The sequence below is a fragment of the Copadichromis virginalis genome, linkage group LG20 (genome assembly GCF_057382275.1).
Source record: "Copadichromis virginalis isolate Kocher_CV1m ecotype Utaka linkage group LG20, C_Virginalis_male_GT1.1, whole genome shotgun sequence".
Taxonomy (NCBI): Eukaryota; Metazoa; Chordata; class Actinopteri; order Cichliformes; family Cichlidae; genus Copadichromis; species Copadichromis virginalis.
Window position 1 is genome coordinate 32,881,809 of NC_140637.1, and position 26,306 is coordinate 32,908,114.

General features: G+C 44.2%; 2 protein-coding genes across 6 annotated transcripts; both read right to left on the reverse strand.

The window, feature by feature from the left end:
- Positions 1 to 1,897: 1,897 nt before the first annotated feature.
- On the reverse strand, positions 1,898 to 7,293 carry mrgbp (MRG/MORF4L binding protein). 2 transcript variants are annotated; one of them, XM_085443640.1, is made up of 6 exons: positions 7,063 to 7,293; positions 4,490 to 4,611; positions 4,317 to 4,398; positions 4,134 to 4,208; positions 3,031 to 3,316; positions 1,898 to 2,932 (listed from the first exon to the last, which is right to left on the reverse strand). In XM_085443640.1, exons 1-5 carry the CDS (start codon positions 7,202 to 7,204, stop codon positions 3,075 to 3,077), a joined length of 663 nt encoding a protein of 220 aa, XP_085299766.1. In that variant the 5' UTR covers positions 7,205 to 7,293; the 3' UTR covers positions 1,898 to 2,932; positions 3,031 to 3,074. The 2 variants fall into 2 exon arrangements, with proteins under 2 accessions (XP_085299766.1, XP_085299765.1); XM_085443639.1 differs by having other exon boundaries at positions 1,898 to 3,316.
- A 2,850-nt stretch (positions 7,294 to 10,143) lies between these two features.
- hm13 (histocompatibility (minor) 13) lies at positions 10,144 to 26,185 on the reverse strand. 4 transcript variants are annotated; one of them, XM_085443633.1, is made up of 12 exons: positions 25,958 to 26,185; positions 22,111 to 22,146; positions 17,395 to 17,493; positions 17,219 to 17,301; positions 17,035 to 17,123; positions 15,368 to 15,453; positions 14,545 to 14,670; positions 14,313 to 14,370; positions 14,077 to 14,197; positions 13,853 to 13,955; positions 12,699 to 12,784; positions 10,144 to 11,080 (listed from the first exon to the last, which is right to left on the reverse strand). In XM_085443633.1, the coding sequence occupies exons 1-12, from the start codon at positions 26,183 to 26,185 to the stop codon at positions 11,017 to 11,019; spliced, it is 1,179 nt and encodes a 392-aa protein (XP_085299759.1). In that variant the 3' UTR covers positions 10,144 to 11,016. The 4 variants fall into 4 exon arrangements, with proteins under 4 accessions (XP_085299759.1, XP_085299760.1, XP_085299761.1 ...); XM_085443635.1 differs by lacking the exon at positions 10,144 to 11,080 and adding an exon at positions 11,096 to 11,758; XM_085443634.1 differs by lacking the exon at positions 22,111 to 22,146.
- Between the last annotated feature and the right edge of the window lie 121 nt (positions 26,186 to 26,306).

Sequence of the window (26,306 nt, forward strand, 5' to 3'; positions counted from 1 at the left end):
AGTTTGCTCCACTGATATCAGGATGGCAGACAAACATTGAACTGGCACTGATTTTGTACCTGAACATGTTTTACTGAGCAGCACAGCTGCTGACATCTGCAGGGGGAGGTCGCCCCCCTGTGTCTGCATGAGCACACTGCAGCTTAAACAGCCGAGGCTCTAACAGCAGCAGTAATGCTGACGTGTTTGTTGTTTCTGCAATTATCTTCAAATGTCGTACTTTCCTAACTTTCTATTGACGACAGTACAGGACAGAACAGAAACAGGTTTATGTCCAGTGTTGATGATGTCACAGCGTCTCACACAGAGGCTGTTTGTCATTAATAGTCTCAGTAAGACTTTCACTGCTGCAGCAGAAAGAAGATGCAGAGGTCTTTTAATGACACGAATCAGTGGTGCACATTTAAAATAGACTTTAACTGCTTTATCATTTTACTTTGGTAGGTTGAAGCTCCTTTGCCTTAAACTGCTGCCGAGCATCAGGCGTCGAGCTCGCGGCTGCTGCGGCGTCTCTGAAGCCCAGGATGTTTAGACAGCGACCTTCAGCTCGTCTGTGTTTTTGGATCACATCTTCCACACCTCATTCTGAACAACACTGCCGAGACTCTGTGGGGTTCAAACTGTGCTCTTCCAAACATTTGGTGCAAGTTTTAGCAGCAGGCCCTGGAGAACGAAACGGTGGCTTTGGATGTGATGAAGCACAGCGGACCAACCACACGAGCAGACGACACCACAAATCATCAGATTTTCACAAACAAGAAAAAGTTTACTTTCACCTGAGAAGAGGACTTCGGACCTTTGAGCAACCGTCCGTCCTCTGACCTCTCAAGTGAAAATGAAATATTCTAACACTGAGTTACTGGAGCTCTGCTTCTCATGAGCAGTAAAGAGGCTTAAATTATTTACTTATGATTAACATAGATGTCTCATTTTTAGGTGCACTATTAAGAACAGTGTTAGCCCTCAGCCTCCTGGCAGCTGCAGTTATGCTATTAATTTGAAAATCCTACGTCGTTTCGTTCTCCAGTTATCACATTCACAAACTCGCCGTCCACGCCACCCAGCGAGGCGATGACATGCCCCGTGAGCTTTTTACGGCTGAGGCGCAAAAATGACACGATTTAGAATATTTGTATTAATTACAGACTTTTGTATAGAAAAGTGTCTGGACTTCTTTAAGTTGCTTGAAGACGTTTCACCTCTCATCTGAGAAGCTTCTTCAGTTCTAAGGTCAAATGGTGGAGAGTCCCAGATCCATCTGCATCTAAAGGTCAAAGGTCACTCTTTCGAGGATGCCAATGTTCACATTTTGGACAGAGAGGACAGATGGTTTGAAAGAGGAGTGAAAGAAGCATCTATGTCCACTGTGAGCGACCATCTTTGAACAGAGGCGGGGCTTACGACACCAACTCTCTGCCATCTATAATCCAGTTTTGAGATCCTTCCCAGACGCCTTAACGCCCACTCACATCCTGGACCATCTGACCTCAGGAAATCGCATGATAAGGTGGGGCCAGGTTTCACAATGAGCTCACCCGAAACTCTGGCTGATTGTGACCCACACCCAGTTTCCCACCTTGGCTCAGGCGATTAGAGGATCATCAGGGGTCCTTTTGTCCCTCTGTGGGGGGTCACTCCCACTAGGTTTATATCTGGGACTCTCCACCATTTGACCTTAGAACTGAAGAAGCTTCTCGGATGAGAGGTGAAACGTCTTCAAGCAACTTAAAGAAGTCCAGACGCTTTTCTTTCCAAGCTCCTTTGACTACGATGACCTGGATGACTGAGAACCTTCACAGACATATCAGACTTTGTGGAGCTTTAATGTGAAGGCGAACAGTCTGGAAACTTCACATTAAAGGTCGACCGCTTTGTTGAAAACAAAACAAACTTGGAGTTAAAAGAGGGGCAGAAGTTTTAATGTTTAAACATTCAGCTCTTTACAAACATTTTTGCAGGAAAACGATGAATGACGGGAGACTCGGCTTCAGCTTTAATGACACAAACAGCTGTTTCACACATCAGCTCATCAGCAGCCATAAATTAACACCCCAAAAATACTTAAAGGGAACATTTGATTCTCGTGGCCTCAAAACAAGCCGACACTAAACTAAATACACAGAAGACGCATTTTCAAATGACACAAATGAAACAAAGATTAAAAAACATAACTGGAATCACTCGGAGCTGCTCGTGTCCTCACACAGAAACAAAAGTACAACATGCTGCCACGTCCAGTTCAGAGAGAAACACAATTATTGCAGTTTCAGATGATCAGAAACTAAAAACAGTCACTGCAGCTCAGACAGCCAACATGCTGACCTCCTGTCACATTAAACCACTGCTCTAAGCAGATGATCATCAGAACATAAAACAGACTCAATTATTTGTATTTCACACGCTGTGAGAACATGGCGTGCACTCTGATCGCAGGTGCACGCTGGAATATTCACTTCTACTCTCGTTTCTACTGAAGCGAAAAGAGCGTAAAGGTTGGAAACCCGTCTCACCCGGGCTCCTTCACTCCTCTGTACAACCGAGAAAGTTTAAATGAAAATGGAGGAAAACTGGAACGTTCTTCCACTTCCTGCTTCACTACAAGGTGAAACGGCTTTAAAAAGGTAAAAGAAAAGGCAGGAAACAACAACAGGACATAACTGTAGCAGAGTTTACGACGATGTGCTCAATACTCCTGGATGGCTTCTTTGTAGCCTGACAGGCAAGACTCGGGGCAAACTCCAACCTTGGCATTAAAAACAATAAGACAACACACGCCGCTCACGCTGCGGTCGGGTCAGCTGTCTGCACGCTAAAAACACTCCAGAGGCGCTTCCAGACGTGTCGCTTCCTCCCACTGTAATCACACGATGAGATGAAAGCACAGGTGCCGGGTGACAAGCAGCCAATCAGAGAGCAGCCACAGAGGGGGCGACTGTAAGAGGACAGAGAGCACTTAGACGACCTCACTCCAGGATTACACGACACAAAGCTCGCAAGCTCGGCTTCTGCGACGGCAGCAGCAACATTCACCTCCTTCTCTCCACCGCGCTCCTCCGTCTCTGTCCGTCCCCCGCTCAGGTGCGCCTCCTCTTGGCTCCTCCCGGACTCGCCGGGTTGGAAGACGACAGGAGCTTCTCGGCCGCTCGACTCCTCTTCCTCTTCTCTGCCTCCTTCCCTCCACTACCGCTTCCGCCGCCTCCTCCCGTCGCCGCTGACGACAATCCTCCGTCACTTCCTCCCTTCTCCTTGTCTCGCTCTCTCTCCTTATCCCGAATGCTGCTTGTTCGCTCCGACATCTTCACAGAGGAGTTACTCCCTGAAGCAGAGAGACGGAGGATCATATTAAAACCTGGTGTGGTCTAAACTCTCCAGACTGCACAAACTTCACCTCGTCGCTTATATTCTTCTAAGACTGCTGGGACTTTAATCTCTCCTCATCTTTTCTGACTGATTTTATTAGATTTACACTTGGCTGGTGTCGGTGTCACTACTGGTAGCACGAGGCGACACCTGGAGCAGAACGTTTGCTGTGGATCCTCCAGGCCCGTATCTGCTCCTTTATCCAAGGAGGAAAAGGATGAGTGCAGCCAGAGCTACAACATGACCTCCAGCAGGACACTGGTGAGAATGTCTCTGATGTCTCTGACCAAACAATCAGAAACAGACATCACGAGGGTCGCCCGACGGCCAGACGTCCTCTAGTGGGCGCTGTGCTCTGACCAAAGTCTGACTTTACAAACTTCTGCAAGTGTCACTATCATCTGCTCAGCGAGCAGAAGCAGCTGGAGGGTGTAAGGTGTGATGGAACGACTGGACTACAGAGCGGATCGACCAACTCTCCCAACAGCTCCCAATGAAACCTCCAAGCCTTACACATGGTTGACGCTCTGAGTCGGTTTAACCTTTTCAGACTTCACATGCTATCAAAATGTATCAAAATGCTCTCCGTGAGGAGAGGTCAGAAATATATGTTTGATTATATCAAGCTGTGCATTATTTGTTTAAACCCAGTGGATCACATGCACATGTGTCTGAAAGCGAGCAGCTAACTCTGAATTTAAGTGTAAAAGAACCGCTGAGGCGCCAGGACGCCCCAGCTGACTGCACCTTAAATGCGAGACACAGTCTGGTACCTTCTTCATGTGTAGCTGGAGGTTCTCTCTCCATCCTGAACTCCTCTTTGGACTCCTCCTCTGAGCCCAGCTTCCCTACAAACGCACAAATTAGCGTCCGTTTAGACAAAGAAACGATGTTAACTTTTTTGTACTGGTGTAAACAATTTAAAAAAGCTGCATTTCTGACGGCAGTTCCCTCACCTTCCTTCACCTCCTGGATGATGTCATCGGGCAGGGAGAAGCTCTTCTCGTTGTTTGGGAACGGCAGGATCTCCGACTCGTGCTGCGTCACAGAGAAATGACAGTCTCAGTGGTGATGACCGCGTTCAGCGCGGCATGTAACAAACACTCAGCATGTGTGTGTACGTCCTCACCAGCGCCTGCATGTCGTACATCGTTCCCAGGTGGTCCCAGATGACGGAGGAGGAGACCTGCCGTCCAATGTTCTGACTGAACTTGTCTCTGATGCAGATCATGTGGAAGTGACGGTTCACGCCTGCAGACAGAGACACACAGCATGCACTGCATCATGGTCACTGTTTTTTCCCAGGAAACACATTAACGCATCAGCTCTTTTGCCTTCCTGCAGTCTGACGGAGCCACCTACAGGCCAGCTAAGCCAGATCAGTACATTTATTGGACCATAACTTTTCATATTAGCTGTATTTTATAGAGGAACCCAAATCCTTTATAATCCTCCTCCCTCAGTTAGAGGGACTTAGCTTCTCTACTTTATACACCTTTCTTCTTTTTTGTAGAGTTTTCTTTCTTGAAAATACTGAGTCACTCTGTTTACACATAAATCCAAAATTGGATTTTTAAATGACTTCTTTGAACTTTTTTACTCTTACAAAACTGCAGGAGCAAAAATAAAAATAAAAAAAATTGGAAAAATATGAAGTGAAACTGTAACTGTACTGGAACTTAAACAGCTCTTTTCCACATTTACTGAGCACTCAAAGCATGTTCAACTGCACACTGCATTCAACCATTCACACAGCGAGGAACCAGGCTGGACGCACAAGAAAAGTGGTGTAGTTTTCCAAACACCTGGACTTTATTTTACCCGGAAATAGAATAGAATTCAACTTTATTGTCATTGCACATGTCACAAGTACAAGGCAACTAAATGCAGTTTGCATCCATCCAGAATAAGGCTGCCACGATTACGTCGACTATCAAAATCGTCGACGACTGATTTAATAGTCGACGCGTCGTTTGAAGCTTTGTAAGATCACAAAAGACGCAGGAATAAGTAGCAGGATTTAAGAGTGTAATAATGGACTGAAACAGAAGATGGCAGCACTGCATGTACAAGGATGCCAGCTGCCGTTAAACCCCGAAGAAGAAGAAGAAGAAGCTGTGTCCCAGAATTCATAGCGCAGCCCAGCTCAGTTTCCAACAATGGCGGCAGCTAGTTAGTTTGAATATTACTTATTATTCTTTCTGGGTCACAAAATAAACGTTTAACATATTTTCAGGCGAGAATGTAGCTGTGTAAACCTCAAATATCTGCTCAGTTTATCAGGACACCACATATTTTCAAAAGCGCTCCGACGTTTTCGGAGACGTCTGTTACCCACTAGCTCGATAGCTAGCCGGGGGCTAGGCTCACTAGAGCCGTGAGAACACCGGACTCCCGGCACATCGTTTTCAAACCCACCGCAATCTTTCCTACTCAGGTTAAATATATATGAGTCACTTAGATGACTTCAAAATGTTATTGTTTGGCTTTTTTAGTATTTTATTTGTTCCTGAGTAAATCGGTTTGGCTGAGATTAAAGTTATAGTTTTTACACAGCTGAATAAACGTCAAGCAGACAGCTGATTATCAGAAGTGTGAGATGCTCGAGAATTTACTCCGGTGTCCCGTTATATTTTAGATAGCAAGGAGTTTATTAAACTTCACCGAAACAATCTGCAAATTTCATTAAAATTTAATAAACTATCATCTTGTCTTTATTTTTAGTTAGCACAGACCTTAAACACTTCAAGCTGTAAGCTAATGATAGTTATATAAGAGCAGATGCTGCTGGTGCAATAAGCTGCACGTTTTACATCCAATGGATGATGATCTGATTAGTCGACTAATCGCAAAAATAATCGGTGACTAGTCGACTATCAAAATAATCGTTTGTGGCAGCCCTAATCCAGAAGGCAATATTATAGCTCTATTACAAAAATGGGTTACAATGTACACGGTATGAAGGTATTTTATGCATAAATAAATAAATTCAAAATGCATAAATGCAAAAACAATATTAGAAAAGTTAAAAGCAACAGTGGTGGGCCCTTAAAAGAAGTCAAGTAAATTGAGTTGGACTGTAACAGCAGTAAGACTCCAAAGTAACATAAGGATCAAGACCTGTTCCAACAAAGAGGAACTCAAATACTAATGAGATCAACACTAACACACGACGTCATTAAAGGAAACAAAGGCTAAATGGTTAAATCTGATTGTGGTGTTGATGAGCACTGTTAGGTTTGGTCAAAGGTATCGGTGTAATATGAGTTAGGTTAGGCTTCCTTAATACTGGCCATGGGTTGGATGCAGTGAAGTAAACAAACAAAGAGCAGTAAACCTCAGAGTCCGCACAGCTCAGCTGATCTCACGATTTTTATTCAACTTATCTCGAAGTCAGCGTGTAATTCCCTCTTTGGGTTCTCTGTCCTGCCAAACACAATTAACAATCGTTTTCCTCCTTAGAATCAGTTTCACTCTTGACCTGCTAACCTAAGTGTCTCACCTGCAAGGCGAAATCTCTGGTTTTTAACTTTTTAAATAAGCATCCTCCATTAAACACCTGTTATTGCAATAAACTGAAATTAACGGTTTCCTAGTGTTTACATATTGATTCAGAGGCTCCTGAAAGCAGTCCAAGTTAAACTGGTTTAACTAGAGGAGATGCTCCAGCTAGCCGCATGCTAACGTTAGCTCTGGTCTTACCGACTGGTTTATGTCCGATCATCGCGTGGAACAGGCACACCTCCACCTCGTGGCTCCACACCACCGAGTCCTCTCCGGGAGCCAACGCCGAATCCGGCGGCTTCTCGTCGGTCTGGTTCAGCGTCACATCAGCTTCTCCCATTATTAAGGCAAAACCTAAAACTGGCCAGAAGCAAACGACCGTGCACCGTTAGCATCGGCAACCGGAAACGTAGTAAGACTTCCGGGTATCGGATTTCAAGATAAAACGACAAAAAATAGCCAGAGTGAAAAAAAATTTAAAACCGAAATTTGAGGTAAATTCATTTATTTGTTTTTAACAAATTCCAATATTAATCCTACACTTACAGTTTCAGTGACCGTCAAAGTTAAATGATAAACGGTCCGTTAAAACGCCACATAAAGATGGCTCTAGAATGTTCTCTTACAAGTGGCATGTGTTTGGCACAGAGACACCTCAGAAAAGTGAAGTTTGTTCCCCAAATCTAGTAAATAATTCAATAAAACTAAGTAAAAGTGTCTAGGGACCTAAAAGACATTAAAACTGCTTTCGTTTGAGGAAGTCGCAAAGAAAGCGACTGGACTTAAGTTTCTTTCCAAGCCAGACACTTTACTGTTTTAATTTTACTAGAGCATCAGAGATAGGATTATTTGTATTTTTTGGCATCAACATTCAAATTTATGTTAAACAATTTTATTTTCCATGATATTTCCATATTTTTAAAGCCTCAAAAGACAAATTTAAAACCAATTTATCAGTGAGTTTACCATTGTCAGACATCAGATTTAAATCAAATTACAAGCCTCAAATATATTATCTCCCCAAATTAGGAGTTCCTCAGAGATCTATTGTAGCTACTCCGTGGTTCTCAAAACAAGACAATGTAGTTTAGTATATGTATAAATGCCCAAACAAATGAACTTTGTCGTGATAATAAAAAAAAAATGCACTTTTTCAGGTGCTATTTTGCCAAGTAATTAAATTGTTAAGCACCAAATCTCTAAAGGTGAACATACAAGCAGTGGATGAGGAGTCATAGAAGCAGCCAGACTCAAAGGTTATGCTTCTCTATGCGGTGATCAAAACACCAAAAGTTTTATTGCAAATAAAACGGATACAGTTGGCGCCGTAAAACGGCCGCCACCACAAATACAACCAGAGAGGAAGAAAAAAAAAACAATTTCAGGTACATTATATTTAAAATTAAGTGGCTACTGAACTTCACTGAGCTGAATAAGAGCATTTTGTTTTTACATTGATACAAAACTGCATCTCTTAATAAAGCATCCATAACAATCAATAACATTGAGAGTATTAACGTGAGGCTGATTATGTTCAGTTAGGCAGGGTTTTTCCAAGCATCCGAAAACTTTGTAATTATCTGCAACTGCATATGATTTTATTTAAAAACAAGTTAGGACCGTTTTCCGTTTAAACCTTTACTTTGAAACTCTGAATTACATTAAATTGCAGTTGTACTTGCATTAGGTTAAGCTCACTGGCTTATCCCGTGGAAACAGTTGTAGGATATGTTGACATTATGGGAAATGCAGTTTCAAGCAGCAGATTTTGGAAATGAACCTGTAACACAGGCCAACAGTCACCATGTCTCCGATTCTGCTGAATTCTTTTTGGCTATTTTTCTGAGTTTGATCCTAGTTTGAGGATGCTTTTGTAAAACACCCTGTGACACTTTGCCTCCTGGGCTCATTCTCACTGCTTATCAAACGAAGAAGCCACGGAGCTCCTCCCATTGCACCTTTTCACCAATAAGGTGTGAGAATGATGCCTCTTGCTGGGCAGTGAAGGCAGTTCAGTCTGCCGCCTCCTCCTTTTGCTCTTCTTCTCTCACAGGCCAGAACTTTAAGACTGAAAACCAAGAATCCAGTTTTTATTTATCCACACAGGAAAAAGTTCACCTGTGCAGCTGATTAAATTCCAGACACACTCCAACTGAAAGGGACAGCAAGGAGCGAAATTGAGGGAAAATATTTTGTACCTTTAGTTTCTAACTACTTTTTGTCATCATTATTTATTTATTACGAGTGGCTGCACTGCAGTATTCACACCTGGAGCTATAACTAATTATTCTCACTAAAGAACCACAGTTGGAGTTCAAGTCGCCCCCTCGTTTTCAACAAAGAAATCCAAACTGTGCTTTTGGTTTCTAAACATTTTCCACAAAACCACACTGGCATTTTTCTGTCACCACAAAAAGTGTATCTGTTACACGTCTGAGCAATAAAGCTCCAGAACCTTCATAAGAGACTGTAAATAAAAGATGGACAGCCACTGTGGCATCAGTGAGGGCAGGTCTGACGTGCTCACTGGCCACAGACGGGTCAAACCTGCTGTTTCACATTTAAACTAAGCTAGTGACCGACGCCGTAGACCAATGATTGCTAACGTGTGGGCTGCAGCGATAACAGCAACTCAGTTTTACTCAAGTATGTAAGTTAAATATTTATATAAATTTATATCCATTCATCCTCTTCTGCTTATTGTCAGGTTCACAGGCAGGTTGGAGTCTATCCCAGCTACCATTGGGCGAGAGGTGGTGGTTGGATTGTTATTACTGAGCTAAATTTGCTGCTCTTGTATTCAGTTGTGTCCCAGTGGCAGCTGGTCACACATTGGCCTCAACGCTTTATAGCAAACAACCTGCGTTGTGTTTTTTGAAGAAAAAACAAAACAAAAACTAAATTAATACTTTCTCTTGAATTTCAGAGGGAAGCTTTTAAGACTGGATGAGCCTCGTGGGACTTTGTTGCAGCTCTCTTGACTTTGGGGAAGAGCCATAAACTATTCATCTAACTAATCCAACACATTATACAACTGGAACTCTTTCATCTTTTATAGACGTGTCTACGATATTAGCTCTCATCTGTGCACCAATTCACCTCCAATTTCCTAATTCCAAAACAAACCAACTACTTGATCCTCGTCAGGAACAGGAACCATATTTTAGGTTAAAAACCTATAATACTCGGACTGTTTCTACTTCCTTTCTCAGCCTCAGCTGTACGGCCCTACGACCTACAGCTGCAGGGTTTAACTTGAAGCCACGTTAGCACCACAGGTCTGATTGGAAAGCAGATTTATTCTCTGGCAAACAGCTGGACAGACAGGGAGAACTCACATGTACAGTCAGCATGGAGACAAGTGGATGTAAACACAATACAGCTTTAACAAATGACAACATAACTGTATACCTAAAAAACTGAACCTGTTAGCCGGGGTTTCCCCTCTTAAAATTCTGGCCTATTATAAGAAACAAATACAGATAAAACCAGTAGAAGAAGCTGATGCTGACGGAGCAGACGGCAGTGTGAGCAGCGCCTGGTGAGCGGAGACACCCGGAAACAAAGAACCACATCTGGAGAGTTCCCACGCCTCCACACTTTTTTACAGGATCAGATTCTGGGGATCATCACAATCGTCAGCGGTTCTTTGTTTGAGGGTTTCAGAAAAAAAAAAAAAAAAAGTAACAAACAAGAAAGAAAATGGCAGCAGCGCTCGTTTTTCCGTCCGACTCGTCCACGCTCGGGGCCGTGTAAAGGCTAAAACAAGCGCTCCTTCTCGTTTCTCTGCCTATCTGAGCGGCGAGCTGCAAACACATGATGAGATCCGATTGGACAGGTGTTCCCTGACACGCCACTTCGTGGTCCTGTGTGAGAGGATTCGTGGTAGGCACCGGGTCCCAAAACGACTTTTAATAATTACGAACATCATCGTTGGCAGCGCGACGGCAGTCGTAACCACGGGTAACAGTCGGCGGCCGCTCCCGTGGTTATCAGAGACAAACGCGTTGGCAACATGAGCCCCGTTTCCCCTGGCTGACAAGCTGGAGAGACTGGAGGGGGCGGGGCTTCAGTGAAATGTGGTGGCAGCAGGCTGATGATGAAAAGTGTTTGAAGGAGGAGGGAGGGCAGGGGGTGGGGGCGACATGGATATTATTGGTCCTTCTTCTCTGATTCTGTCGCTTCCTCTTTAGTCTCCTCAGATGACTCCTCATACCTGAAGAAGAGAAGAAGGACGATGTTAGTGTGTTTCACGAATATGAATCCAATGCTGCAGTTCCTCTAATGGCCTCTGGAGGCTCAAACACCCCGATTCAAACAGTTTGGATTCTCGCCAATCTCCACCTTAAAACAACTGAAAGGTGAGCGATCGCTTTTCTAATAACTCACCCATTTGGATTTTCTCGAGGCCTAAAGTTACGGGTGCAGCTGCTTTGCAGCGTTTGTAAAGATTGGTGGAACAAACAGTATCATCGTGTTTCATTTCTCGGTTAATTAGCAGCGACCTGTGTCTGTGCACTGCACCTGTCTGCTTTACCAGTGCTAATCAAGCTAACAACACCCCACCTTTGGATCAGCTGAATTTTTCCTCCTTCATGATTTTATTAATGCTATAAAAGGTGAATCTGATGGAGCGATGGTTTCATGTAAGCAGGTTAATGGGCTCATTAATGGGCTTTTTACCTGCCCAGGTGAGACAGAGAAGGGGACAGTAAAGATAGAGGGGCGGGGCTTCTACATCGAGGTGGGTTGTAATCTGCGGTGGCGCGGGGAGGAGCCTGTCGCCACAGAGACGGCATCCATGGAGCTAGCCAGGCTTGCGGGAGAGCCGCTGACGGTTGGAAAGGAAGTAAGTCTGGGAGAGGTGGGAAGAACTTCCTCTGAAGACTCATAGCTAACCACGGGGGGGGGGGGGGGACACGGGGAGCAGAGGAAGGAAATGGAGACACAGAGGAGATAAAAGAAAAATACAGAGAAAGAAAAAGGAGATGATAAAAGTAGTGAGAAAGAAAGGAGGCAACGACAGTGTGGTAAATCATCTTAAACTCTAAAGGTCTAAGTTACTATAGAGCTCTACTGCCGTGACAAACGAGGAGGACGGAGGATAAAGACCGACCGGAAAGGTGGAAGAAGAGAGGTGGGAAAAAATGTAAGAGAAAGTACAAAACAGACATGGGAGCAGGGAGTGAAATGATGAGGTCGATGAGCAGGAGACCCTCAGTCTGCTGACAGAAGCACCTGAACATACAAAGGAGCCGTCATAGACTCTGCATTTAACATGGAAACTGCTGCTCGGAGAACCTCGGCGGTTCCTGCAGCGCAGACTAAACTCCAGACTGAGAGATCCTTTAAAAACTGAGGAGGTGCTCCTGTTTTTAAAACTCTATCATTAAATCAGGCCCCAAGGTTGTCTGTGCTGAAGTCAAGGTCCAAATCTTATTTATTCTTAAATGAAACAAAGAAATGTGGTTTAGCAGACGTGCACTTTGGTGCATTTAATAACAGAAATGCTTCAGTGTCATTGGTCGATAGATCACACTTTTAAATTTTACATTATACCCGAAGAAAAAAAGAAAAGAAAGAAATCTGTCCAATCACAGAGCTTCATTCTGGAATAAACAGCCAATAGGGTTTCAGCCCGCCAGGCATGAGATTCTGAACCTTTAATCCACTAAACAAAGAATCCTCATGAGTCTAATTTCAGTAATTACAAATAAATCTTTCAGCTCGTTAATTTTAGTGCAAACGTATGTTCAGACTTCAGAAACATGTTTTCCTGCTAAAACAAGCTCGGCCCTGCTGCCTCACCGTGGTTGGTCACCGTGGTTACTCACCTGAACATCTCTGTGAGCTCTCCTTTGAACAGCGCTATGATGACGGGGAAGCCGACGCAGGCGGGCACCAGGTACAGCAGGGCGGGCTGGACACACAGATTTAACAGCTTTTAACGTCCTCAATCATTAAAACTGAGACGGGCAACATCATCGGGTCTTTTTTAAGTAAATGATAACTGTAAATCCTAAATACAGCAGCACAGCATTTAATGGTGTCTTTCCCTTGTTTGGATGTTGGTCTGTAAATAAATAAACTGCACAACAACAAACAGCCGTGAGCGACGAGTAAATCCTTAAAGCTTTATTGGCTGCGGCTTCTTAAACACACCGTGTGCAAATTTAATACCTACAGCAGATTTTCCAGAAAATTAAAACTTCAGACTTTTCACTTAATAAGCTGCTCACAAAATCAGACTTCATGTTTGTCCCAGTTTTAATAAAGCCAACGTTTAGTCCGCCTCCAGGAAACAGACTCCACGTTAGACAAAGGACGGACGCTGAAGTTAAAGGTCCCGACCAGTGAGAACACAGAGTCACTGCAGCCATTTCATCAACCTCATGTTCTTGGCAACCAATTATCAGTTGTTTAAATAAGAGGAAAAAAAGAGAGCAGATTAGCTGACTGTAACTCTGGTCGGTATGACAGGATGTGGTTTTCATCGGCTTCACATGGGGAGCTTCAGGGTCCCAGAGGTGGTTTAAACTGGAAATTCGAAGCTTTACTGCACTGATGATAAAAGGAATAACGCAGGAACACAAAGGTCCCAACCCTTAAATCGGAGCCTCTCTCCTATTCAAAGCTCTCTGGAAATCTCCCCGACAACATTCAGCCTGGCTCAAGAGCAGTTCTGGACATTGAGTAGAATAAAGTCTGTATTCTGCTTGAATAAATTAGACTGAAAGGAACAACAGCAAACAGAACGCAGGAAGAACTGGGGGATACACAACGAATCGAATTTTAATCTCGATCACGAGTTAGACTAAATTATCAAACGATGCGGCGTTTGCTAACGTGAATCGTCCAACATGAACTCAAATGCCCGTAACTGCGAGTCCTCAAAATGAGCTGATGCAACTGGCTGCAAAGAGGCTGTTTTGAGAAGAGACTGAACAAAACAAAGTTGAGAAGAGTGATTGCGCTTTAAGCCTCGTACCTGTGCATGTTTGAAGGTGTGCATGACAAAGATGGTGAGGCCCAGTCCAAAGATGTAGGCCAGGAAGCTGGAGTAGAAATACGTCCTGCTGTTTTTATTCAAGCTGCAGGTAGAAGACGGTTTCACATGAAAGGGAATAAAGAACATTCATCTTGTTTAAATCCCACAAATGAGAGAAAACAAAGGAAACGAGGCAGCTGAGAGGAAAGAGGACCGAGTGTTACCTGACATCGAAGCGCAGCAGCAGAGCGATGAAGATACCCGGGATGACAATGTCTCCCAGTCCCAGCATGGCAAAGTTACTGGCCTCCAGACCTTTCTCCAACAAGTCCTGTGGAAACACCACTGCAGTGGAGCAAAGACGGGTGGGGGAGATCACAGCAGGACAGGAGGTCAGCTGGGTGAAGTCTATGAAGAGCAGGAGCTAAAACTGACTGACACGGTCATACACAGCACTTACATTTGATTGGTGCTTCAAATGACTTGGCAACAGTCACCATGACGTTGGTCCCAAACACCTGGAGACACACAGAATAAGGATGATGTACAGCTGTGTTCATGCTGGGTCATTGTTGGAACATCTGGATTGTGTCAAAGTGCTGAAACTGAACATCTGGACATGACAGAGCTGAGCTCGAATCTTCTGGAACGTTTCCGTACGACTACCTGAGCTGGACACGTGATCTACTCACCCAGAAGACGTCGTAGATGAACAGCCCCCCCAGCAGGATACAGCCGGTGCTGACGTTGTTCAGGTGGAGCAGCTCCACTCCGTTCAGGGCAAACGCCAGCCCGAACAGGTTATTGGCTATCCAGTGCTGTGATGTCACAATACACACGCACACGTGAGCACAAAATGACGCATCTGAGCGGCTGAGACGAACACATTTACACAAATCCTTTTGTTTTTGAATCCTTTATACAGATGTTGACCAGATGTTCTTTAGTCTCAGCTAAATAAACGAGTTTGGATTCAGAGGTTTTATCCTCATTATTCTTTAAATAATAATTACGGTCGAAGCCAAAAGTGAAGCTGACAGCAGGCTTCGATCGCATTACAGATTTCAGCTCTATGTCACAGCGTGGAACATCATTTCTGATGGAAATAATTAGAGCTTACATTTTATACCATCTGTCGGAAAAACAGGAAACATTTTAAAATCTGTCGATTTTCTTTGTTTCACACCAGAAGGAATCAAACATAAGCACTAAAAGCTATTTACTCAGTAAATAACTAATTTGGCATCTTGATGAAAAAACAATAATAACGTGCTTCACTGTTTTTACTGCTTTTATGTAAAAGAGTAAACTGAAAAATTCAAGAACAACAAAAACAAGATTTTAACACCATGAACATTAAATATCACTTTGATTATAAACTTGCACATGTTTGTGGATTAACCATTACTGTCATTTAGGGCTTCATAAATAATTCATTACCCCACAGATCTAAGCTCAGCCATGTCGGAGCTCACAGCTATGCTCAGCTCTGTGTGCTGCACGTGTCACTTTTACCTTTTTGAGCAGGTACCAGACTCCCACCACGCTGCTGATGAGCAGACACACCAGGTTCTTGGTGTCAAACTCATAATTGACTATTTCTGTAGAGACATGGAGAGACGCAGGTCAGACATGAATGTGAAAGACGTCAGGAGACCTAAATCGGGTTCAAAAGGCCGTTCAATAAACCACATTTATACAGAGATGCTTACAGCTCTGACAGATTCAACCTAATAAACTTTAACTGAGGCCGTTTGTCGCTTCCTCAGTAAACACGATTCAACGAGAAGATTTACTCTAAAACTTTACTCGTGCAGATGAACCTGTACAGCAACATTATCGTCCTGACAAAGAGAAACAACATTCACTGTTCTAAGGTTTTATACATCAAGACATAATAAACAGATCATGTGTTTCTTTACTGCTTCAAAGGGACCTCAGAGGGTAAGTGGCAGCCAGGCGCTGATAGTTAAATGCACTTCATTAAGTGATCATCAGCAACAAAGTCCATCATTCTAAAATTAAAAAATACTGACGGCTGCTAGTGCCATCTGTCAGCCTCCTCCTAACTCAGGGATGGGGAACTGCAGGCCTCGAGGGCCGGCGTCCTGCAGGTTTTAGACGTGTCAGCTGATGTAAATGGCTAAATGACCTCCTCAACATGTCCTGAAGTTCACCAGAGGCCTGGTAATGAACTGGTCATTTGATTCAGGTGTGCTGACCTGGGGTGATCTCTAAAACCTGCAGGACACCGGCCCTCGAGGCCTGCAGTTCGACAGCCCGTCCTAAATTCACCTTTGGTATCATTTTGAAACCTACGTACAGAGATTTTCAGACCTCTGAGGTCACTGAGATTCTAACTCATTCGAGATTAGTAGCTGCACCTTTGGTATGAATTTGAAAATACTGCGTTGCCTCGTTCCTGAGTTATCGCATTCAAACTCGGGTCGTCACCTCGGCCCATCCACCCGTAAAAATACCCTTTTACAGGCGAGGAGGGCAACAATTATTCATCTGAAAACTTTCCATGTCAGACTCTACAGGCCCCAGTTAGCATGTTAAAGGTTAAAGTTCATGACAGCACAGTTAGAAAAAGAAAGCACAGCTTAGGTTAGGGAAGCTTCATCTGAAGGAACGATGACATAATCCACAGCAGCACACACATCTCACACCAACCGGCAGCACAGCAGCGATTTAATCATCGAGCCGAGCGTGAGGTCCTCTCTATACCAAAGTATTCTGGGGTCAAGCGTGAGGTCGTCTGTCTCATAGCTAATGCTTGAGCTAACATTTGGTCCAGAGGAGGATCCAAGCACAGCAGCAAATCTCCAACAGAATAAGAAAAGAATCACCGTGCAGCAGCGACCCAGTCAAAGTCCAGACCCGAGTCTGAATGAAACTCTGCAGCAGGACTTCAGAGAGCCACGCATTCACGAAACCCCACAAACCAAAGACTGGACTAAAATTCCTTCAAAGCGATATGCAAAACAATTCACTTCCTCTGGCATCTTTGCCGTGCAATACTTTAATTAAATCGGAGCAATAAACAGTTTGAACACGTTTTGGGTTTTTTGTGTGAAACAAAAACATTTGCCTGCTCTTTTTAGGAATCTGGGTCTTTTAAACTGTATTTTTAAACGGTGTTTGTTCCCGTCGTTGGTGGAACGGGCAGCAGGTCTCACCTTCTTTGGACTCTCCGGAGCCCTGAGTGAAGAGCAGCTGGTACTGTTTGTTTGGGAAAGATGCTGGGAAGACTCTGGACATCAGAGGACTGAGAGACAGAACCAAGAACAGAGTCGAGTCACCTCCAACATCAGTTAAACCAAAGCGATTCACTCGCACACACATTCACGTTCTCTGACGTACCTCATAGTGTGAGACAGAGCCAGGACGCCCAGGACGAAGAAGTAGACCGACAGCAGCAGGTTGATGTACTCTTGAGAGAATACCTGCGTCACAGCACACGTCCAGCATCAGAAACAAGCCTCATCTGACGAAATGCACCGTCGCAGCTCTCCCCGAGGTAAGAGACGCCGACTTACCTTGAAGAAGAGGTAGAGCCCAAATAGAGTGCAGCTGGCGATGATGGGGAACCTCGCTGCGTCCCGACTGGTGATGGTCTCGGGCATGTCGGCTGCATTCTGGGAGAAACGGAGCGGAGACAGAAATATGAGCAGGTAAGGTGAAGGTTCACCAGAAGACAGGGATGTGCACACCAATCCAAACACCAGGTGAGACCACACCAAGCTAAAGCTTCCCATCACAAATTTAACCTGAAAGAAGATGAACTAGTCTCCAGACAGAAACCAGTGAAGTTTTAAATGAAGATCATCAATTTTAAATTAGGGTTATATGGACCACAGTTTATGTGTTGTAATGTAACTGTTACTGTCAACGTTTAACGCCTAAACTAACCCAAATACCGGGATTAACCCTGAGGCCGTGTGAGGCCCTGTGAGGCCCTGTGAGGCCCTGTGAGGCTCTGTGAGGCCCTGTGAGGCCCTGTGAGGCTCTGTGAGGCCCTGTGAGGCCCTGTGAGGCTCTGTGAGGCTCTGTGAGGCCCTGTGAGGCCCTGTGAGGCTCTGTGAGGCTCTGTGAGGCTCTGTGAGGCCCTGTGAGGCTCTGTGAGGCCCTGTGAGGCCCTGTGAGGCCCTGTGAGGCTCTGTGAGGCTCTGTGAGGCCCTGTGAGGCTCTGTGAGGCCCTGTGAGGCTCTGTGAGGCCCTGTGAGGCCCTTGTGAGGCCCTGTGAGGCCCTGTGAGGCTCTGTGAGGCCCTGTGAGGCTCTGTGAGGCTCTGTGCCAACACTGCAATAAGCAGTTGCTTCACTCTGCAACCACAAACTAATCTGAGGCGCCGCCTGCTGCTCGTGAAATGAGGCAACACAGGCACCACAAACCTGCCTGCACAGCTGTCATGCTGGGGGTCAAATACTCAGTTTTGCTTAGAAAGCCTGAAGTAACTGCAGCTGTAATCAGAGCTGAGCCAATCTCTAAATACTAGAATAACGTGCTGCGGTGCGTCCTCCTCTGTGGAGGTGACAGTGGAGCATCGCTGAAGAAAGAAAGGAGAAACTGTCCAACAAGTGCTCACCGGGACTGATGGCAGGCACACGGGCACAAATCAGGTAAATATTAAATATTAGTGTGTTTTTCACGTCATGCTACAAACTGATACGAGTTTAACCTTCAGTGACAGCCTGAGTTAGACCCACAGACGAACACTGAACACTATGCCTCTGTGATAAAATCTGATTCTTATCGAGGCGTCGCTCGTGTGGATATTCATCATTTAGCAACAAAGCTTCTGAAAGCTGGGACTTCCTGGTGGTATAAAAGGCTTTGGAGGATACAGCCATCACACCAGCGTGGGTTTGAGCGCTGCAATAATTACACAATGGCAGAAATGTGCGTTTCCACAGACATGCCAGAGGGCACCTCCCTGTCTCTACCGAGGCCTGTCCTCCTCCCGATCAGGCCGTCCTTCCACACTCGGGTCGGATCACAGAAAAGAAGAGCTACTGTAGACTGACAGAAGCCCTGAGAGAGAAGCCTGAGAGTCACCTCCATCTATATTCTCCTCCATCTACTCACCCGAGACAGAAACTGGGACAGAGGAGGATGTAGAGGGATAAGGAGAGGAATCCTACACAAACCAATGCTTTATAATCCAAAGCTCAAGTTTACAGTAAATGCAGGATTAATATTACAAACATTTTCTAAATGGTAACATCCTGTCTTTCCTGAAACTAAAGATGTTTTTAAAGCAACATGAGCTTCTATAGAAACCAGTAAATCTGCAGGTGACTGAGTTACTAGGGGTGCAACGATACACAAAATTCACGGTTCGGTTCGATACTTTGGTGTCACGGTTCGATATTTTTTCGATACAAAAAAAATGTTCATGCCTTTTTAATTTGTCATTTATTAAAATTATATTTTAACTCAAAAGTACAGTTTTTAAATTTAACCCTAACCCTTGTGCGTGTTTTTTATTTTGACAGCGAATGCGCACCTGCGGACCACTTATGTGCAGCCCTGGTTATTTAGCTCGTCATATTGCAGCCACAGAAATTCTTTTGTCCATGAAACCATAAAGCTGCACTTTCTTTTTGCCTTATAGTCTGATTTGTCATAACTTCTCCGTTTTATGGTAAGCTTTTCTTTGGCTGTCACTTCTTCACCCTGACCTGTCTTATTTGGCTCAGCAGAACTAAAATATATATCTGTCTGTGAAGGTTCTCAGTCATCCAGGTCATCGTAGTCAAATATAAATCCTGCTGCTTTTACACACGCACTCACATAAGCTCAGCGATTCTCTGCGCGATCAACCTCTCATATGTTTAAGCTGCGGGAGATTTCACTTGTCATGTTTGCATAGTAAGCTAACGATTAATAAGACGATGTCAGAGGAATTGGTGCACAAATTATCATCACTCACAGATCAGTGCTGTCGCTCTCTATACACAGTTCGCACGATTGCAAAGTGAAAGCAAAAAAACAAGCGCAAATTCAAACGCGACTTCAATATGTCACATATTGACAGTGGCTCACCGATGCCAATGACATAATTACCCAGCTACATTTCCGAAAGAATGCAAAAGCATTGACATATATTTTTCCTTCCTACAATAGCCCGACGGGCAGGGAAGAGATAGATTTTGGTAGCCCGACTGAAAAAAATCGCTAGCTCCGGGACGTCAGGCTAGCGATATTGCGAGCCCTGTATCTGATTGAGGAATCACTCATCTTTGGAAAAGAGAGTTTATTACAGAGAAATGGCTCTTTCCAAAATAAAAGCTATACTATCCGCTTCTTCTGGGCTATATTCTCAGCAGCATATTAAACAGCTGTCTAAATGACTCGGCTAAAGTTAGTAGCATGCTTGCTTTTTTTTTGGTCTGCTTCCACTTGTCTTTGCACTAGGATGATGTCGGAGTAAATGTGCAGTCATATTCGTTGTGTTCCCACTAGTGCTTTCAGGTTAATCTCGTTGAAATGACCTTAACGCCACAAGACGGCAAATCTCCGTTAACGAGCTACCGCCGATCGCCCCGTGAATGGGGCTAGACGGCCAACACGTTAACGAGCTAACTGCGCTAACACACTAGTTCCCACCCATGTAATTGAGCATTGAGTGGCACATCCAACATACTGTTTTACTTTAGTCCATGACTCGCTTACCTTCAGGGTCATACGTCACATGAAAACCAAAATAATTCCAAACGCTAGATCTGAATGAGGGTGGGGGAGGTCCATGTTGCAAAGAGAGCTTAACTTCTGTCTCGCTAGCTTGCCCTGCGCTCTTCCTTCTGACTATGCTGTCTGTGTTGAGCGCTCAGTGGATCTGCGTTCGACTACTCCGCCTAGGCTGCACTGTCGACCCTAGGCGGAGTAGTCGAACGCAGATTCACTGAGCGCTCAACACAGACAGCATAGTCAGAAGGAAAGTTGATAAAATAAATTACAAATGTTGTATTGTTCGATACATATGCGTACCGAACCGAAAGCACTGTATCGAACGGTTCAATATCGATACGAATATCGTTGCACCCCTATGAGTTACATGTACCACAAACACACAGCTGTTAGCAAACAGGCTGAAGTAACACCGTGTTAGTGCGAGTTAGACGCTGCTAAGATCTACATGAGGACGAGGTTAGTCGCAGGAACCTTCCTGCACAGTTAATATATTCTAAAAATAAACCTCAGTACTGTGAGGTTGTACGTTTTATGTACCAGTGTTTGGGCTCCACTGAGTCCAGTCATTTTTACTCCCTTTCAGAAGTATTTTCTACTTTAAGCCGTTATTCTATTTGCAGGCTGTGTTTGTGGTTTTGGCTTCTTTAACGAGTCCTCTGTGCATGAAACTGGTTCCTGGCATTGCTGTAGGACTTCCTGCCAACATCCCCCCCAGTCTGTGTTATGTGCTGCTTTGAATTTGTTTTTGTTAAAGTCTGGCTTACAATTTGCATGAACCTGAACCAGACTAAGTGATCAGTGCAGTCGGGACACAGGTGAAGCTTCAGTGGAACTTTGCATGTAATCCAGACGCCGCGGTCTGTGTGCGACTGCCGAACCAAAGAGGCCGTTTAAAGTAATCAAGTTCACGTAGCGTTATCAATTCCTTACGTCACCCATGAAATGCCGTGCTGATGGTTTGAGGACAGTTTAATGCGGCCATCAAAATGCACATTACTCTGTTAAATTTCGTATTTTCTTTCACTCAACCTTCATATTTAGACACGTCATTTCCCCCATTCTGATAAATTCCTTTCTGCACAAATTTTCCTGAAGTAGTTTTAGACAATTTCCTGGGAAATCCTGCAGCAGAATCTTGAACCTGTTTCAAAAACGTGTTTATACTTTTGGCACCGCGTTTCATTTTCTCTAACGCCTACAGAGCGTGTGAGCAGCTAGCTGTACCCACTAAGACACAATAAAGTTGAATATATCAGGCAGGAATAAGCTGGGATTATCAGCCACAGCAGATGATCTTTTTTTAACTTATCAGTGCAGAAAAACAGAAATCTAAATCTGATTGGTTCTTGACCCTCTTCTTCTCCATTGCAGGCGTTCCTTTTATTTCACATGTCTGTTTGCTTTTGGACAGCACACACACTGAAACAAGCGTGAGCTGATGAGCAGTTTGTTGTTCCGGCTCCACCCAACACCTCTGCGTTCATGCAATCCCTGCTGTGTCAGTGCTGGAAACCAACAGTGTCTGGGTGTATTGGTGCACACAGCGGCTCTCATACTCACTCTGAACCCAGAATCGTAATCATTTTCTCCGAGCTCCTACAGATAGACAGACAAACAGAATGGGTGGACAGACAGATGTGCACACAGACAGACAGGGAGAGAGAGGATCAGATCGGCAATCAGGAGCAGGGCTGGAAGCAGGGCCCAAAATTAAAGCAAGCAAACAGGTGTCCAATGCAGGAAACAGATCATCATTGCTGGAATTACACAGGGCAACAGCTTCAGTGAATAAAAGCTTTGATGTATCTGAACTCATATTCATATTATAGGATGGCTGACAGAGGAGAAACAGCGAGAAAGAGGAAGAGAGGAAGGATGCCATGGACGCCGATTTTAAACTGAACATCACCCGAGGCTCAGGCAGAGACTTTCTGTCAGATTTACCAACGCCAGCACAAAACCGCGTTTAAACCCCCCCACACATCTTTGCTACAGAGGTACGACCCGAGTCGTCACCCAGAGGGTTTACAGCCCAGCTCCAGGTATTTCTCATCTCCAGTGTTGCTATCCCAATGTCACAGGGCAGAGCGTGTAATGCTGAGGAGAAGGAAACACTGAGGAGCCACAGAAAGAGCCATACAAGTCACAGATGTATTAAAATGAGACAAGTATCCCCGTACAGTGAGCAGAGCGCTGTGTGGAGGGTTATAGTCAAACTTCTGCAGAGTTCACACATCATCAAGAAAACCTCCATTGGTAAGTGCGCACACACAGAGCTCTGCAACATCACAAATCCCTGTCATGTGTTTTGCAATAACTGTTAAAGGCTCCATCCCATAACACGGTGAAATATTTGAATTAATTATTCAATACTGTATTTCAATTTTCTAGGATCATTTAATGCCAAATACAGATAGCATTGTATCTCTGTAATGCTTTAATAAACAACACATTTGAATGAAGTCAACACAGTCAGGCTGATTTTCATACCTTGTTTTTTCCGTTTCCAACTAAATGTGAACAAAGACCCAGTTTGTAGGTTTAAATTATTTTGTGAAGAACTATAAAATATTTAAATTCTCAGCATTACTGAAAATTCTCCCAATGAGGTGCTTTATTTACGCAGTAATTACAAATTACAATCAAAACAAAGCCTATAATGTTAAAAACCCACATATTTCAAACTATTTTCCATCTTCCTCACAACGGTGGGAAGAAACTGAGCATATGGAGAATTAGCAAACTGACAATTTCACAGTAGTATGTATAAATGTAGGGTTGGGGTCAAAATGACCCACTGGAAAATTAATCCACAACTAAAAATAGTCCCCCGAAAGAAGACTGCCTGCTGTTTTCAACATCTAACCAGCTGACGTTTTAATGGTTACTTTGTTCTTTAAATTTCCAAACTGAACATAAAATTAAATATTTAGTTTTGAAATTTCATGTCAAATTATCATTTCAACTTTGTAATGATAAATGTATTTTACTAACTTAAACATATATTTTATCTCTAAACATTTAATACTTTTCTCTCTTTATCATTATTATCACTCCTGCTATTTTCTTAATATAACTGCACACTTTCTATTTGCTCATGTAAAGCTGAGGAGCCAAAGAATGTCATTATGGGTAAACGTGGCTACACGGTTTATCTGCACATGACAATAAAACTTGACACTCTCATACTTGCTGTGTAATAGTTTCATGTAAGAAAAGACAGAAACTGCGTCCTTTCGAAAAATTATTTCCATTCTGTGAACATTGTGATCTCGATCCATCTCATTCCCACCGAGTACGATCCTGTTTTGTGAAACACCTGCCTCAGGCCACCGAGCCCATTCTCTCCTTCCTCGCGAGATTTCATTCGCTTCCTGTTTTTGCAAATGTGTTAAGCAGCCGCTGATATTAAAGAGACCAAAGGAACACCCGTGGTTATGATTTCAGTCTAGTTACTGCTGTTTACGTCTCATTTCAATTAATGTCGCAATTCCCCCTGCGTGACACGTCCGCCTCGGTTTGTGGATGCGTTACATGCGAGTGACAGGATCCGCTGTGACTCAGTGAGATAAAACAGAGTCTACGTTAACTACAACCATCAGTGAAGGCAAACGTCAAAAACCAAAGAAACGAGCGACAGAAAATGAGAAACATGACAGACAGCAGCGTGAAGCGTTCAGTCTGAAGTCATTTCTGAGAGACAGGTGAAGCTTTCTGGCATTACAATAACTGAGCAGCTCATGTCAAACTGAAATTCATCAAAAGTGGTTTTAGTCTTGTGCTGTAACCAGGGGAAAGGTACATTTGTCCCTAATGTGACAAGAATCCATCTAGTTTCTGTTTTGTCTTTAGTCAATTAAAACATCTTGAGGGGAACTGAATATTTCTCTCTGCTCGGAAACCCGTTTTTATGCCTTCTGTATACAAACAGAAGAAAACAACATCTAAAGTCATTCTCTTCTGTCTCATTGTCATGTGTAAATCTGAAAATTTAAATACCTATAGTGCCAAAAACATTGGGCGGGTGTGCCACTGCAGAGCACTGATGCACTCTGCTTACTGTTGTTCAGCATCTAAGTACTCTTTTAAAGAATCCCCACAAGAGCGTCATCAAAACTTTTTTCTGGAAAAATCAGAAACAGGTGTGTCCCAGAGCACACGGAAAACACCTGACAGCTCCGGCTTACATGCTGTCAAAGTTTAATCTAGTCTTAAAGTTTCTGAATGTGTCTGATCTCTCGACGCTTCTCACGGTTGCAGATCAGGTTCTGGGTCAAACTGATATCGCTCCTTCACTTGGACCGTCACACAGATATCACCCACTCTGAGAATTCAGTCTAGACATTACTCTGTTTCATGACCCGACTTTTCCCTCTTAAATCCGAACTTTGTGCATCAGAGCATGGGGAATTTTCCCCGTTTCACCAGATCCTACACTTGCTGCAGGACAGGTAGTTTTAACATGCATCCCCAGACAGTGCGCCCATAAAGGCAGAGCACCGTTAGAGCAGGGTGTGTCTCTGCTGGTGATACCTGAAACAGCAGCCGGTTTCATTTCACAGCTGTTATTAGCAGCTTCCGTTATGCAGATTAACGTGATTTTCTGCCAGCTGTGTTGCGTCCTCAGTCACTAATAAAAACCTCCATCACCTCCACCCGGCCGTTCAAAGGATGTGGGAGGTTTTTTCTACTTTAAGCTAACTGCGCATGTCTGCAAAAACCCCAAAACGAGAACAAACAGAAACAGTACACGTCTCTCTCCATCACCTGGTGATGCGTTCACGACCACGAGGCTAGCTTGGCGTTTTCTGACAGTCGGTTTAACCTCGTATTCATGTCACGACTCCGTTCAGCACAGTCTGTTTTCGGCTCACTGTACAACTTTTACTACAACTTTAAGTTACTACTCCCCACCCGGATGGCAGCGGTCCCTGTTACTCAGCCAGGTAAAAGTCCGTTAGGAAAAATGTAAATAAACATCTGTGCACACATCCTTTCATCACACGCCAAACAAGCACAAGTTGAGAAAAAAAAAACAGTTTAAACAGACACACACCAGAGGACCCGACACCCACTACGCAGCGTTATGAGTGCAACAAGTGCAGATAACGACTTTAAAAGCCTAATTAGCATCTGGAAATAACCGGTAAAATCAAACAGCTGGATCTTTAAACCTTCACTCGGAGTCTGGACGCGTATTTCCCAACTTTATCGATAATTTCAGCACATCATTCTTCAATTAACTCTATCGCGACTCCCACTTCTGTATTTGTTTTGGAAAAATATTATTTTTAGCGTCCTGGTGAGCCGCTAGTTAGCCAGCCGTTAGCTGTAGCAGCTAGCCGCTGAAGGCTAACGAGAGGCGGGCTGAAGTCAAACCCAAACGCCGGGGTCCACTAACAGTTACCTTGGATTTTGAGCAGGTGACGGACCGCAGGGCTCCGAAGAAGATGGGCAGGAGCGCCATGAAGACCAGGCTGCCGTACGCCAGAGCCGTGCCCTCCGGGGTGGCCACGAATTTGGCCGTGGCGTTGAGCGCCTCGGTCCCGTTGGAGTCCGTGGCGTTCAGGGCGTCCAGGACGGCCGATGCGGCGGCCTCCGAAGCAGAGGCCGGGATTTGCTCAGCCTCAGACATTGTTCTTCACACACAGAGAGGCTTCGGGGTCTGTTGAGGCTGTGGCGTTAACTGACAGGCGGATAGAAGTGGAAGCTGAAGCGGGGAGTCTGTCATTCATCTACCGCTGTGCTGCTGGAGT